Genomic DNA, 16,304 nt, shown 5'->3' with positions numbered 1-16,304 from the left:
AGAATAAAAATAAATAATAAATATAGAAATATTCATGGCAGAATTCGGAACGTTGAATTTCTGGTCCAAATGCTGGTTCGAGACTGCCGATCTAATATCCATAAGTTATTTTCGGATGGAGGTAATAATGTAAGAAATGTTCTGAGCAAATAATGTAAGAAATAACACACAAAAATATACTGCAAAGTTGGTTAAGAGCGAGGAACAGGGCGACCATGTCCATAGGCGCCATCTCCGCTAACGTGTAATTTCAACCCTGACAAATAGCTCTAAAGAATCGCTCTCTTTGAAACACTTAATTGCACATTTACAAATTGAGACATGAGTGGATGCAGAAGAACAGAGTACCTGTGTCTGTGATTCACTGTGTCCTGTTGCTTGGGACAGGACCTCTAAACCTGCCACTGTTTATTTCTCACTACTGGATCATGAGAAAGCACCAGTCATAGAGGCGAGGCTGCAGCAAACAATGAAATATAAATATAACCAGCTTTCGTAGGCTACTAACAAAGGAAAAAGCAGGCAGTATTTACAGTTAATGCCAAACATACACTATATATACAAAAGTATGTGGACACCCCTTAAAATTAGATTAGTGGATTCAGCTATTTCAGCCACACTTGTTGCAATCTCCATAGACATACATTGGCATTAGAATGGCCTTACTGAAGAGCTCAGTTACGTTCAAGGTGGCACCATCATAGGATGCCACCTTTCCAACAAGTCAGTTTGTCAAATTGCTGCCCTGCTAGAGCTGCTCAGTTCGACTGTAAGTGCTGTTATTGTGAAGTTGAAACCTCTAGGAGCAACGGGCAGTGGTAGATCACACAAGCGCACAGAAAGCGAGGTCCATAAATGGTTTGTCGAGATGTGTGGAATACGTAAAAAAAAATTGAACTTTTATTTGACTAAGTCAGTTTATTACAAATTCTTATTTACAAAGACGGCAAACACTGGCGAGGCTGAGCTAATTGTGCACCGCCCTATGGGACTCTCAATCACGGCCGATTGTGATGCAGCCTGGACTCGAACCAGGTTGTCTTTAGTGATGCTTCTAGAACTGAGATGCAGTGCCTTATACCTCTGCCACTCGGGAGCCCTGACCTCAACCCCATTGAAGACCTTTGGGATGAATTGGAACACCGACTGGGGAGGTTGTTTAAGCATTGATTGTGTCACTCCAGTCTCCTTTAACACTTGATTTTGACAAGGTTACCATAGCACAAGCGCGGGGGTAGTATAGTGAGTTTCTACAACAGTTAACTCCTTGACATTTGCAAAAAATGAATAGCTCTGGAGGAAGTCTTTAACACCAACTACACTATTACATAGACTTGCAGTTATGCCAAGTCACAACCCCCAGTATTAAGTGCTGCTTAGCCAAGCATAGGCAGTAACTAATTTAAGCTATTGACTATGTTCATAGATTCTGCAAGACAAAAGATTACCACTCCTGAGCATTCAGCCATTTACCCGATGTTGAAGCAAAGTGGACAGGCAAGCATTTACAGAAACTCATGTAGTGGTGTAAAAGAATAAGACAAAACGATAAGTATTTTTGGTTTTTAATCGAAAGGCCATGCAGTGCCTCCCAGTTAAGATCTTAACATATCACTTTAAATGGTACAGGTGGGACAAAACAATACATTTGCAATAACTAGTACAAAATAAGACTAAACATCACTGAGGAATGTAACAAATTAAATAAGTAAAAGAAAGCAAAACTGTGCGCCATCACTATTACTGCGCTGCAGGACCCCCCCACAAGGACTTGATAGAGGCTAAAAAAAATTCCATTGAACCCTGCGTAAAAAATTAAACAGTACAATTTGGGATAGAGTAGACTAAACAAGACAAAAAAGCAATAAGTTACCATCTTTACTTTCATGTGCATGTTTACTGTGGGAATTGAGGGGGCATTGGGTAAGGCACCATGGGCTGTGGTGCTTGTTGCTGCGTGAAGGGGAACTGTTGATGGCTCATGCCATTCTGTGCACCTCCTTGGTTGGCACTAAACTGTGGGGCCTGGAAGTTCTGCGTTGGGAACGCCCCGGCCTGGCTGGTACCATAGTTTGACTGGCCGTTGCTGCCGTAGCTGCTAAAACCATTGCCGCTTTTGTCAAAGCCACTTGCCCCATAACCTCCACTCTGTGAATTTGTGCCAAAGACTTTCTTTGGTCCACTGTCAAAACCTCTATCGTTTTCCCTGTCCCTAAAGCTACTGAAGTCACGCCTGCCCCCGGAGGAGTACCTGTCCCGACGGTCATCCCTAAATCCACTACCACCTCTGCCTCCCCTTGAATGACCTGAAAGGAAAAACCAACAACAAATTAGAGTTGTCTTTCATGCCAATTTGAGTGATATGAAATGGGTACATTGGAAAACACTGTAAGGGGGGGGGGGGTAAATGGCTAACAAAAATAAATCAAGATCCCATAGCTTTGACTGTGCCAAACCCATCCACGTCAACAAAAAGGAAAAAAAATGGCTGCAGCTGAACCACAGTTCCTGTATCTCACCAATTAGATTTACCTCCTCTGTCCGCCATCTGGAGGAGTTTAGGGTTGATGGCCTGGTTGGCCTCACGGAGCACAGCAACGAGGTCGCTGGCCTGCCTCATGTTGTTGGGGGTGAAGAAGGTGTAGGCTGTGCCAGTCTTTTGGCTCCGGGCAGTTCTGCCGATGCGGTGAATATAGTCCTCAGAGTTGTTGGGGTAGTCAAAGTTGATGACAAATTTCACATCTTCAACATCTGTAGGATGTGTTGCGGTGTGGCAAAAAAAAAACCAAAGGAGCGCACAAAGATGCACACCACAACAGCCAGACCAAAAGAGCAAAGTTAGTACAACCATTCACTGGATGTAGCTGGTTTTTCCACTAGGCTGTAAAGAATAGCATTAGACAACTCCAGAAAGACTTAATCTGTGGGGATACTACAGTGGGAAGAGAGAAACGATGCACACTCAAATGCTTCCCAATACAAATAGCCCCTACCCTAATAAAAAATAAAATAATTTAAAAAAAGGGAGCAGAAGTCCTACCATAGAGTATGCATTCACTAGTCCATTCCCATTGCAGAATACTCCCCACACAATGACAAGTGACTGCCAGTAAGTCCACTATGCGCACTGTTGCCTCCTCATGTGCCAAAACAAGGACCGTATGGTGATAACGAAGGCCCTTTATTCCCACACTCATAAGAAGCTCGCTATAAAGGCCACACAGCACAGTCTTGCCAAGACCATAAACAATTGGGAAAAGCTAAAAGACTGAGCCACTTACTCATGTGACCATAACAAAAGTACCCCCAGTCTCAAAGCAAGATTTTCCCAGAACCAGTGTTCACGTGATCAAATGTCTCTCGTTGGCAGGTCTCGACATGACTTGAAACGCAGGTGAGGGAGGAGTGCGAGCTTGGATTTTTATCCCCAGCCAACCGACATGACCCACTGACACTAAACGCCAGTAGCCACATCATTACAGAGGTGAACGTGTAATTGGACCTACAACTGCTCTCAAAACAGAAGTTTAGGAAACTGCCACATTTGTCACACATGCTTTGAGATAGCTACACCTTCCAGAACTCGATGACTTGCAATGCCCAAACTGACATGCAAGACATGGAAACAGCAGAGCCTGGTGGAGCCATGAGCTTGGGTGTGAAGCAGTCCAAACCGATGCCAGAGAACAGCTGCATTTACAGGGGTGCAGCAGCTAACTCTCATTTAGGCCCCCTTTTGGGCAGCCCAGCGTGATAGTCAGCACTCAGACCCCGCCACCTCTGTATGTGACTGGGTGATGTCCCAGTCAGGACACCTCCAAGAGTCCTCCTTCCCCCTCTGGAGACCTGGGCGTGTCATGCCAAGGCCCTGCCTCAAAAGACCGCTCCTTCAGATAGGGGAGAAACTCAGAAGGCAGAAGAGTTACAGAAAGAACCACTTTCTTTCAGGAAAAAAAGTTGGTACAAGGGACCAAGGACAGAATGAAACTAACCTAGACCCCTGGAGGCGACGTCTGTGGCAATGAGAATTGGCGCCTTTCCAAACTTGAACTCTGAAAGAAGGAAAGGAAATTGATAGCTGGCCATAAGAGTTTGTGTCATACTAAATTGTTCTTGTGATAAAACTCACCATTGAGCACCCAGTCCCTCTCCTGCTGGCTCTTGTCTCCATGGATGCCCATTGCTGGCCAACTAAAAGGAGCAAGTGTCAATTGAGTCCAGTAAAACACATGATTACCCAGAGTTTAAAGAACGAAGTATTGATGTCACTTACCCATCCCGCCTCATCCGCCTAGTGATCTCATCACATCGCCTCTTGGTCTCTGTAAAGATTATGGTCTTGTTCTCCTTCTCACTCATGATCTCCTCAAGTAGGCGGAGGAGCCTGGAAGTGGAAGGCCGGGAAGCATTCAATTAGTGACTACACAACTAGCACCTGAGTCATATTATCCATCCATTAAATATACATTACAGAAATGCCACAGGTCAAACAGGACTCACTTGTCTTCCTTCTCGCCATCATTGCAAACATCCACAATCTGCAAGATGTTGTGGTTGGCACTCAGCTGCAGAGCTCCCACATTGATCTGGACGTAGTCCTTCAGGAAGTCCTCTGCCAGCTGGCGCACCTCCTTGGGCCAGGTGGCACTCCACATCAGCGTCTGTCGGTCAGGCTGGAAAGAACAAGGAAGGAGTCAGAATATACCCTTGACGGCTATACCAAGTGAGATCAGTAGACTTTGAGCACATTAATGAATCACAACAGAACTCACTCTGATTTGGTCCACAATCTTTCGGATTTGTGGTTCGAAACCCATGTCGAGCATTCGGTCAGCCTCATCCAGGACCAGGTAAGTGCATCTGCGCATGTTAGTCTTTCCCGCCTCCAGGAAGTCAATAAGTCTGCCAGGTGTGGCAATGCAAATCTCCACACCTATAACAAACAATTTTTAGCACCAAATTCCATAGATTCAAATCAGCCAAATACATAGAGCGGTTGTGGAACTTACCTCTATCCAGGTCACGGAGCTGTGGCCCTTTGGGCGCGCCCCCATAAACGCAGACAGACTTCAGGCGAGAAGCTCTGCCATACTCTGCCGCCACCTGCTGGACCTGCTGAGCCAGTTCACGGGTAGGGGCAAGCACTAAGCACTGAAAGAAAGATTGAACGCCATAAATCCATGTTGTGTGGGTGCGAGATTAGACACAAGTCAGAATATCCATGGGTACTTACAATAGGGCCATCTCCACGTTCCAGGAAAGGCTGGTGGTTAATGTGCACGATTGCAGGCAACAAGTACTGCAGAAAAAAAAGTGACACTGCATTACAGAAAAGAACACCAGTCCTTATTTAAGAGCAAATCTAAGTTGTTGGAATAGTCAAAGGCTAGGACTCTCACAACACTTACAGAGAGAGTTTTCCCAGAGCCTGTCTGTGCAATGCCAACCATGTCCTTGCCACTCAATGCCAGTGGCCAACCCTGTGCTTGGATCGGTGTTGGTTCTGACCAGCCTGCTTTGTTAATGACATCCATCACGTATGCTGTGGAAAGAGGGGGTGGTACATGAAAACTAACCCATTGACAACAAGTCCAGATCAGAAATGCATTTTTCAATTGGATGAGTCGATGTGCATACTTGGAAAACTGGCTTCATGGAACTTCATAATTGGATTAGGGCAGTCCCTCCCCTTCACAGTAACAGCTTTAGTACTTCTGTACTGTGCAACCTCTTGCTGCAATGACAAACATGTAGCGACTCAGATCAATTGGCATGGCAATGCAAAAGAAAACGACAGCAAATGGCCATTGGTGATTGGGCAGGAAAAGGAACCTATGCAAGAACACATGCCAATGACCATTGCGTAACATTTAGAGTAAATCTGCATCTGGATTTTGAACACTAGAATACATACCGGAGATCTCCGATTAACATCCGGGTGTTCTTGGTAAAAGTTCTTTTCAAATTTAGAGAGTTCGTCAAGGTTCCAATGCTTCTTGCGCAGTCTATCACCGGGATTACCAAACTTCCCCCCACCACCTCCTCCTCCTCTTCCGCCGCCTCCAAAACGAGGTGGTCCACTACCATAACTGGGGAAATGGATGGTCTAATGTTAGTCACGCCAACCAATGTAAAAGAGATGTAGGTTACATGTGGATAAACTCGCTCGAGTAAAGACCAATCAAAGAAACGTATTTTTTAAATGTAGATTTAACAGAACACTAGCAGTAAGCGTGTAACTAATCAAACATGACATTATCCCAACTTCAATACGCTGCAGAAGCTATTGCCAGCGTTAACAAACTAGAAGAAATGCGTGGCTTATTGGACTGAGTCACGTTTAAAAAAAAACACCGCAATATTTCAATATATATCCCGCACATGAACAATGAAAAAAAAAAAAACCGGCCGGCATTTTGTATTCGCATTCAATAATGCCACATGGCGTACAAATACATTTAGTCGGCTAGTTTACTGGTTATCTGACGCTTGCTGTACGATGAGGCACAATGTTAATGTTAAGATCACATTTTCATAACGTTAATAAGGTAAATTAGACATTTACAACCGCTGACTATGTGGTTCGTGATTTTAATTAGCAGGCCTCCAGCTAAGAATTTTCGGATTCAGATCAGGCCTCTTGCTAGTTTCATGACGAAACGAGGCCTTTAAAAAACGTCGGTCCCTTCTAATTCGGAATACATTTCGATAGTTTCCATTTTTAAGTTTGAAAAACGGCAGTCTAAGTAAAAAAACAAGAATAGAAATATACCTAGCTAGATAAACGAGTACAGTATCTACGGTTATCCCGTGCGTCATGTCAGCCATTTCTGGCAAGACAACGAGGTGTTAAATTTGCCTAAATTTCATTCAAACACTTACCCTCTATCTCTACCACGATCTCTGTCGGAAAATCCAGGCATCTTGTAAACAAAGTGTATAAATAAAAACGATAAATAAACTACGCCTGAATATTCGATATCAAACCCGAACTGCCGTGATGATGCTGAAATGCCGGTGAACTAAAAGGAGATTCGGCTTTTATTGCATGAGGAAGTGTCACGCTCCGTCCGAGTTAAGTATTAATCCGCGGTGAACTGACTACACCGCAGCACATTGCGTAACGTCACATTCAAAGCTATTTGGAAGGAACACGTGCATATTTTGCGTCTATGTTCCGAAAATGGTGTGAAATGGAGGACCTAATTTTGTCGCAATATGTTTATAATGTTGAAGGCGCCGTATAGATAAAGTATCTGTATCCCATATGAAAATCTATTATATAAAAAAAGGTTTTGAAACAAAAGCTATTGCAAATTAAATATCTAATACGACAGAATGCTATTGTGTACAATTTGTGGAATGTCGCTAGGTATTAGTATTATAATCAATGTATCACATTTTATCAGGTGTATCACAATAACCACGTTTCCATCTAGTTGTATACGAGTAAATTCATACCGTATTAACAGCTGTGATATAAATGCCGACGGTGTGTCCGTAAAATTATTTATGTGAGAAATTCACGCGACGATGTGGTATGACTCGGGAAACCATTCAGTTTATTGGGCTACATATGACATCAATTGTTTTGAACTTCACAGGTTGGTAAAAGTTCACGGTGATCTTGATGCTCATTTCCAATAGATATTGAGGGTCTAATTCTGGTGACATGATGATCGATGCTTGACTGTCGTTTGACAAATAAACAAATTATCGCTCTTAGGTGTATCAGAGCGACATATTTAGACATAGCTCTCTGGGTGTTTCACTTGGGATTATTTAATCAAACATGTTGGCGAAAGCATATGTACAAAAAAAAACAGTTGTGATCCGGTTGCTTTCCTTTTACCATAAGTGACGTCAAGTCAACAAAAAAAATATGGCTAGATGGCAGTCTCAAACTAGTGCAGTCGATATGCAGTAACATCTCCCCAAAATTAGAGTTCTGCTGAATACTTTAGCGTAAAATATGGTAGACCTGAAGCCACTTAATCAGGTTATGTGTTTAATGAATACAAGACTGTAAAGGGTTTTTGGAAATAGGAAAAGCTACTCTGTAATGTGAAAATGTTGATTTACAGTAAAAGGTCCCTAACCTCGGAACTTGTTAGTGTAGTTCTGGGTCAGGTGTCTATATTTTTTTCCACTAAAATGCCTTTAATAGGCTACTGCCGTTAATTACAGTGACTCGGAAAGTATTCACCAATGATGACTTTAAAACAGTTACTGAGTTTAAATGTCTGTGATAGAAAACTGAGGATGGACCAACAACATTGTAGTTACTCCACAATACTAACCTAATTGACAGAGTGAAAATATGAAATCCTGCACATAATACAAATATTCAGAAACCTGCATCTTGTTTGCAATAAGGCACTAAAGTAAAACTGCAAAAAAAAGTGGCAAAGAAATTAACTTTTTGTCCTGAATACAAGCATTATGTTTGTGGCAAATCAAACAAATCCCATTTCTATCACAGCCAGTAAACTCTGTAACTGTTTTAAAACAAGCATTGGCCTCATGGTGAAATCTCTGAGTAGTTTCCTTCCTCTCCGGCAACTGAGGGTGCATTAATACCGCATCCAAATGTATATTCAGTGTCTGCTTTCTATATTTTCACCCATCTACTAATAGGTGCCCTTATTTGTGAGGCATTGGAAATCTCCCTGGTCTTTGTGGTTTAATCTGTGCTGAAATGCACTTCTACTCTGAGGGACCTTACATATAATTGTATGTGTAGGCTCCAGAGATGGGTTAGCCATTCAAAAGCAATGTTAACTACTATTATTTGACACAGAGTGAGTCGGTGGAATGTGTTATGTGACTTGTTAAGCACATTTTTACTCCTGAACTTATTTGGGGTTGCCATAACAGATACTTATTGGCTCCAAACATTTCAAACATTTGTAAAAATGTCTACAAACAAAATTGCACTTTGACATTATGGGTAATTATGTGTAGATCAGTAACACAAAATCTAAATTGAATCCATTTTAAATTCAGTCTGTAAAACACAACAAAATGTGGAAAAAGTCAAAGGGTGTGAATACTTTCTGAAGGCACTGTACGTGATCAAGTTTAATATGCAGTACCACTGCTTGGATCTACGAAATAACATCAATGTCAAGGTTGGCTCTAGGCTACTGTCACGTTCTGACCTTAGTTCATTTATTATGTCTTTGTTTTAGTATGGTCAGGGCGTGAGTTGGGTGGGTTGTCTATGTTCCGTTTTCTATGTTGTGTTTGCGTTTGGCCTGGTATGGTTCTCAATCAGAGGCAGGTGTCGTTAGTTGTCTCTGATTGAGAATCATACTTAGGTAGCCTTTTCCCATTTGTGTTTTGTGGGTGTTTATTTTCTGTTCTGTGTTTAATTTCACCGTTCAGGACTGTTCGTTAGTTGTTTTATTGTTTTTGTTTCAGTGTTCACTATTGATATTAAAAATCAAGATGAATACTTACCACGCTGCGTTTTGGTCCTCTCCTTCATACGACGACCTTTACAGAAACACCCACCTACCAAGGACCAAGCAGCGTGGTATCAGGCAGCAGCGAGATCTGGACTATGTCACAACTTGGGATGAAATAGACAGGTGGTCAGTCGACCGAGGGAGAGTGCCGGAGTCCGCCTGGGTTTCTCTGGAACAGGGTGAGGAGGGATACCGGCGAATGGAGTTGGAACGGCGATCAAGGAAGCCCGAGAGGCAGCCCCAAAAAATTATTGGGGGGTGGCACACAGGGAGTGTGGCTAAGTCAGGTAGGAGACCTGAGCCAACTCGCCGTGCTTACCGTGGAGAGAGAGGGGCCGGGCAAGCACCGTGTTATGCCGTGAGGTGCACGGTGTCCCTGGTGCGCAGGCATAGCCCGGTGCGATACATAGCAGCGTCTCGTATCAGCCGGGCTAGAGTGGGCATCGAGCCAGGTGCCATGAAGCCGGCTCAGCGCATCTGGTCTCCAGTGCATCTCCTCGGGCCGGGGTACATGGCACCAGCCTTATGCATGGTGTCCCCGGTTCGCCAGCACCAGCACAGCCCAGTGCGGGCCATTCCACCTCACCGCACTTGCCTGGCTACGGGGAGCATTCAACCAGGTAAGGTTGGGCAAGCTCGGTGCTCGAGAGCTCCAGTGCGCCTTCACAGTCCGGTCTATCCGGTGCCACCTCCATGCACCGCCCAGAGCTGCCAGAGTCTCCCTCCTGCCCAGCGCTGCCGGAGTCTCCCTCCTGCCCAGCGCTGCCGGAGTCTCCCTCCTGCCCTGAGCTGCCGGAGTCTCCCTCCTGCCCTGAGCTGCCGGAGTCTCCCGTCTGCCCTGAGCTGCCGGAGTCTCCCGTCTGCCCTGAGCTGCCGGAGTCTGCCCTGAGCTGCAGGTGTCTCCCGTCTGCCCTGAGCTGCCGGAGTCTCCCTTCTGTCCTGAGCTGCCAGAGTCTCCCGTCTGTCCTGAGCTGCCGGAGTCTCCCGTCTGTCCTGAGCTGCCGGAGTCTCCCGCCCGTCCGGTGCTGCCGGAATCTCCCGTCCATTCGGGACTCGTGGCTTGGGTCCCCAGTCCGAGGTCGTCGGCGAGGGTCGCCGCGTTAAAGAGGCCACGGAGGCAGGTAAAGAGGCAGAGAAGGACTATGGGGGAGTGGGGTCCACGTCCCACGCCAGAGCCGCCACCGTAGACAGACACCCACCCAGACCCTCCCCTATGGGTTTAGGTTTTGCGGCCGGAGTCCGCACCTTTGGGGCGGGGGGGTAATGTCACGTTCTGACCTTAGTTCTTTTATTATGTCTTTGTTTTATAATGGTCAGGGCGTGAGTTGGGTGGGTTGTCTATGTTCCGTTTTCTATGTTGTGTTTGCGTTTGGCCTGGTATGGTTCTCAATCAGAGGCAGGTGTCGTTAGTGGTCTCTGATTGAGAATCATACTTAGGTAGCCTTTTCCCACTTGTGTTTCGTGGGTGTTTATTTTCTGTTTTATTTCACCGTTCAGGACTGTTTGTCGTTTTATTGTTTTTGTTTCAGTGTTCACTTCATATTAAAAATCAAGATGAATACTTACCACGCTGCGCTTTGGTCCTCTCCTTCATACGACAACTGTTACAGCTACCACAGAAACAATATGTTTAGGCCTTCACAGTCCATCACACTACCAAAAATTACCTTATGTATGCCCATTCCTTTGTCTCAGCAAATAGATACTGATTCTCCAAGCCCCCTCCTATCACCATCATCATCATTGATGAAAGCACTTCAGTTCACACCTTTGCTGATCAGGACATGCCAGACTCATTCTAATTCAAATAAATGCTCAAATTAAAATGGAAAGCGTTTACAGCTCCCCCTTTGTCAAGATTTAAAAGTTGGTTAAAGGATGACATAACATAATAGTGTGCTACAATACTTAATCTATGAAACACGGCCCTAAACTGACCTGTTTATTGTATCATGGTAATCGAACTAGGTATGTCTCTATCAGCTTTGCACATCTGGATTTGGGGATTTTTCTCCCATTCTTCCTTGCAGATTTTCTCAAGTTTTGTTAAGTTAGATGCAGTGAACAGCAATCTTCAAGTTTTTCCACAGATTTCCCATGGGATTCAAGTCAGGGCTTTGGCTGGCCACTGAAGGACTTTCACATTCTTGTTTGGAAGCCATTCCAGTGTTGCTTTGGCTGTATGCTTGTGGTATTTGTCCTGTCGGAATGTAACTCATTGCCCCAGTCTAAGGTCATTTAGACTCTGAAGAAGGTACTCATCAAGGATTTGCCTGTATTTTGCTCCATTCATTGTTCGCTGACCAATGACCAATATGGCAGGTTCTCCCATCTCAGCCATGGAACTCTGTAGTTCTGTTAGTGGTCATTGGGGTTCTTGGTCACCTCCCTGACCAAGGTCCTTCTTGCCTGATTGCTCAGTTTGTTCAGAGAACCAGCTCTAGGCAGAGTCTGGGTAGTTCCATATTTTCTCAATTTCCAATGATAGAGACCATTGTGCTCTTAGAAACATTTAACACTCTAGAAATTGTTTTATACCCTTCCCCAGATATATGCCTCATCACAATTCTATCTCAGAGATATAAGGACAGTTCCTTGGACTTCAGGATATAGTTTCTGCTCTGACATGCACTGTCAACTGTGGGACCTTATATAGACAGGTGTGTTTCTTTCTAAATCATGTCCAAACAATTGAATTGGCCACAGGTGGACTCCAATCAAGTTGTAGTGACGTCAATAATGATCAAAGGACATTTAATGCACAGCTCAATTTGAGCTCCTGAATACTGCGAAATTCAGCCCAAATCCTTTGAAGCCCCCAAAACCTCTCACATACACAGACAAAAGACAAGGCACAGCCACATACAAGGTGCCTCATATTATTTGACAAAGGCAAGTTTAATTAGACCTAAATTACACACAAAAATAAAATACTCTTACAAAAATGATAATGTTAAGTACATCTAATTGCATAAGTCAGCTATAAGAGATATAGTCCTGCTTGTGGATCATGCAAAAAAATTAAGCAACAAAAAGTTGCATCTAAAATTTGACTTGTTAATAAAAAGTTCCATTCTTCAGGGAGGCAGCTATGGGGTAATGCAGAGAGATTGTGTAAGAAACAGACTGCCGAGGGATCTTTTTGTGCCACTTAAAGTAAATTATTATTTTTAGATATAAAATCAATCAGTCCATGACCTATCTGGTAAATAGATAGAAGTCACCTAGTACATACGGCGACAAATAGTTCTGTATGTGTGAATTTAAAAATAAACTTAAGTTAAATTACAGGTTGCGTGATCCACATTAATAAACAATAACCTATCACAGTACAAAGCACCATCTGAGGACACGTCACTTTGCATACACCTCTATAAAAGAAAAAGATGAGCAATTAATTTTCAATGTATGCTAACTTTAAGAACAGTCCATGGTCATAGCTTGCTAGACAGGCAGCCATTAAAAAAAATATGAAAACATTCAACAATTTGTTTGAATGAGTAGAAAATAAATATGTTCTCCCCCAAACCCATACTTATAGAGCTAGGTTCAGGTGAGTAGAATTAGGGGGTTCATCTCATTCATTCAGATTTCATTTATAGCCAATATGGAGATATAGAAACCCAACTATCACATGTCAATGTCTACTGTTGGGTTACAATACATATGACAAATGTAGACTTTATAGCCACTCAACCTAATGTACTGTATAAGACATTCAACCATTACAGAGGAAAGGGTTTTGTATCTGACCACGTCAGCTCCCAAATAATACAACAACTAATATGACATCTCCTGAGAATGTGGCTTGAGGTCAGAGTGATGTTTGTTCAATCCATTGCAACTTTTTGTATGTAGTTTGCTATGCGCCCATCTCAGCCCCAGGTATAAGACTGGTTGCCAATATTTTATTTAGCACCAGAAGACCATAACTGGAAGGTAGTAGTAGTTATTTGCCGGAATGACAAGAGTAGCACATACAAAAGATGTGTGTAATCTTCATATAACAAAATGCACCAGGGTAGCAGGGACTCTTAGCCATTATTTTGTGGGGACAGAGAAGATCCCTATGAAGAAACAATCATGAAATCATGAGAAAGGCCTATGGAACTCATCATACAAACCCCACCACAAGTACCTACTGGATGATGTCACTGGAATTTAAAGGGTCAGGTTAATATCTAAATAGTTGAAAAGATTCAGTCAAAAGTATTATGGCACTCAGAGGACTGTGTGTATTAAAGACAACCCACCCTTAAGACCACCTCTCTACTTAATGTGTAGGAAAGAGGCTATGTAAAGATTTCCCCCACAGCAATCTAAGTGTACTTCTTTCAAGCTTAAATAGTAACACTTTTAATATATATATTTTTTTCTGGAATAATGGCAAAAGCTTTCTGAAATATAACAGAAATAAATTATATATATTATATATAATTTTAGTGTTTCTTTTTTCATTTTCCCATTATATAAAAATAACACCATTCAAGCTATTTATTTAAATGTCCAAACAAGCTTAGATGTCAGACGTGTGACACTGGTTTCTGGGAATGGAGCGCTGAAAACCAGTCCGCTTTCTTTGGACAGGGTCGTTGACAATGGGGCCCTGCATGTCTTTCTCCATAAGGCCAAGTTCTGAACATGTGCTCCAAAGTCCAGCCTCTGAGTGAAGATAGATGCCCCAAGAGTCCTCAGTGGTAGAAAAGGATTCAGTCACCAGGGGGTGCTAAGGAGCCTTCATGCTCCCTTCAGTCCCTGCCTCCAAACAAACCAAGCACCATTCAGTGTTGTTGGTAACCATGGGTAACAATGTACTCCATTAAACCAGTGATACCAGTCTTGTTTATGTGGCCAATGTTTTGTTTAGTTGTGGACTTCATGGTCTGCTTGGTAAGATGGTAAGTAGCTACATGGAATATTGACTATTTTTTATAATGCTAAAACTAAACTTATTTAAAAAAAGGAAGAGCCAGCCATTTTCGCAGTTCCACAAGTTAGTAAATAGTCTGAGTTATTTAGCAGCTGAAAATGCTATATTTTAAAAGAGGGGGGTGGGGGGAAACCCCTAGACAGACGAGACTGCTCGCTCAGGTCTCCTCTGTCTCCCCCCCTCGGCCTGGCCACATGTCCCTATTGTAGGCGAGAGAGTCCTTGGGCCACTGGACCACAGACGCCCCCTTCCCCTGGGTGAACTGGATGGTGGGGTCTGACAATGTCGAGTTCCTCCACTCCTTGTTCCTGCCGACCCCTGCGTCAGCAGCGTCTCACTCCACAGCAAAGCCACACGTCTCCTCGATAGCAGTGAGCAGCTTGTCGTACAGCTTGTCATAGTTCTCGTAGGGAGGAATGTCGATCCGGTTGAAGCTGAACAAACAGAGGGCAAGAGAGACTTGAGCCTGAGCCTTTGGTATTAGGACCTCTCTATGTTCATGGTTAACAGATACATGGGTGGAAACCTAAACCTAAAGCATGATGTTGATATATCAAAGTGCCCTTCCCAGCTTGACAAAGGCAAACATTGCTCCTTAAGGGCAAGCTGCAGGGTCAGAGCAGGCAGACACTCACCAGGTGTGGGCTTTGGGCAGGTTGTTGGAGCTGGCATCAATCTGGTGGATGGTGAAGAGTCGTGGGCCTGCAGCACCTGTAACATATCAACAGTTACTGTGAAGCACAACGGCAGAGCACACTTCACTCACACACAAAAGACAGTACTGTACTGGACAGCTTTCTCAGCACTCTGCGGCGCCAAGTGTGGGCACTAAGAGCACTGGGTTTGTGTATGTTGTCATTGGCCTGCGCGGACCTTGGTATTTAGACCAGCAGCAGCGATGGTCCTGTTATGTAACATGGAAGAGCAGAGTGAAGCGGCATGTCAGACAGGAAGAGCAGTGGATCACAGTGTGTTCCGCACGCCTGGGTGCTCTCTGGGCATCCTGTCTGACAGACTGGACTCACTGAACTACTGGACTCTGCTCAGCCTGCTCTGCACAGAGGGTTCAGCTCAGGCAACAACAACAACACACTGAGGCCTGCTGAGCTGCCTCGGGGTACAGTAGAGTATAATACAAACAACCCTCACCCATCTCCCTCTGGCATAAACATTTGTTACGCTGTCATAACAAATGTTATAAGCCATCATAACAATCAATATTACATGCCTATAGGGGGTGGACAAGGGCTAGCTAGCAACTCTCCCAGTGAAGCAGTCAAACACTGAGAACCTAACTACGTAGCTGCTGTACATGTCCCAGGAGGGTGAGTGCTGTGAGGGTACCTTGGAGGGCTTTGAAGCCTTGCAGGGGGACCCTGGAGGAGCCGGTGACAAACTGCAGTAACCTGGCCCGGCGCTCCTCATCGTACGACTCCACTGCCTTCCAGAACCACTTGACGATGTTGGTGTCAGGGGTGCAGTGCTTCAGCCGCGTGTTGGACTTCCAGTCGTTGATGTCGATCTTACCCAGGCCACACACTATGAGCTGAGGTGGAGAGAGGGAGAGAATGTGAAATGAAAGTCAAAGGGAAACTGTAGGGAGGAAATGGATGGGGAAAATGCTGATGTCTGGGAGAATGCAGTCATTTGTAAAGGATGGACAGTGAAGGTAAGTACTGCTAGTCTGGGGGATGTGTCTCATTCATACCTCCAGCTCTTTCTCGTCGAAGGCCTTGAGGAGGTGCTGTGAGATGACCTCGTTGAAGCCCTTCTGCAGGGCCAGGAACTGAGCCTCGATGCCTCGCAGGAAACGCCAGTTCACATACAGCCTGTAGGGAGCGTGGGAGAGGGAAAGAGAGAGTCAGAGATCGATGATTCATACTGGAACGTGAAGGCATAGCCAT

The 16,304-nt window shown here is 44.2% G+C and overlaps 2 protein-coding genes across 3 annotated transcripts in view; both read right to left on the bottom strand.

Moving 5' to 3' along the window:
- Positions 1–1,549: 1,549 nt before the first annotated feature.
- On the bottom strand, positions 1,550–7,050 carry LOC118365579 (probable ATP-dependent RNA helicase DDX5). Of its 2 annotated transcripts, none has more exons than XM_035747907.2 (13): positions 6,883–7,050; positions 5,915–6,089; positions 5,638–5,734; positions 5,409–5,542; positions 5,234–5,299; positions 5,010–5,151; positions 4,773–4,933; positions 4,501–4,673; positions 4,274–4,384; positions 4,130–4,191; positions 3,993–4,052; positions 2,520–2,751; positions 1,550–2,306 (listed from the first exon to the last, which is right to left on the bottom strand). In XM_035747907.2, exons 1-13 carry the CDS (start codon positions 6,921–6,923, stop codon positions 2,279–2,281), a joined length of 1,482 nt encoding a protein of 493 aa, XP_035603800.1. In that variant the 5' UTR covers positions 6,924–7,050; the 3' UTR covers positions 1,550–2,278. The 2 variants fall into 2 exon arrangements, with proteins under 2 accessions (XP_035603800.1, XP_035603799.1); XM_035747906.2 differs by having other exon boundaries at positions 2,533–2,751.
- Positions 7,051–12,333: 5,283 nt separating this feature from the next.
- The window catches only part of LOC118365578 (E3 ubiquitin-protein ligase SMURF2), a 56,370-nt gene continuing 52,399 nt past the window's right edge, over positions 12,334–16,304 (bottom strand). Inside the window, exons 17-20 of the mRNA XM_035747905.2 lie at positions 16,109–16,229; positions 15,745–15,946; positions 15,036–15,111; positions 12,334–14,834 (exon numbers count right to left, since the gene is read on the bottom strand). Coding sequence (XP_035603798.2) covers positions 14,735–14,834; positions 15,036–15,111; positions 15,745–15,946; positions 16,109–16,229 — 499 coding nt within the window. The 3' untranslated portion in view covers positions 12,334–14,734. The remainder of the gene's footprint in view (positions 14,835–15,035; positions 15,112–15,744; positions 15,947–16,108; positions 16,230–16,304) is intronic.

Source organism: Oncorhynchus keta, chromosome 32 (assembly GCF_023373465.1).
Source record: "Oncorhynchus keta strain PuntledgeMale-10-30-2019 chromosome 32, Oket_V2, whole genome shotgun sequence".
Taxonomy (NCBI): Eukaryota; Metazoa; Chordata; class Actinopteri; order Salmoniformes; family Salmonidae; genus Oncorhynchus; species Oncorhynchus keta.
Note: the sequence above shows the minus strand (reverse complement) of the source record. Positions and strands in the feature narration are given on the sequence as shown.

Excerpts from the sequence above, each read along its gene's own strand:
- LOC118365579 (XM_035747906.2), bottom strand. The coding sequence starts at position 6,923 with ATGCCTGGATTTTCCGACAGAGATCGTGGTAGAGATAGAGG. Across the intron at positions 4,192-4,273 it reads AGGCGGATGAGGCGGGATGG|TTGGCCAGCAATGGGCATCC; the intron begins GTAAGTGACATC and ends TGCTCCTTTTAG. Across the intron at positions 2,752-3,992 it reads CGTCGCCTCCAGGGGTCTAG|ATGTTGAAGATGTGAAATTT; the intron begins GTTAGTTTCATT and ends CACATCCTACAG.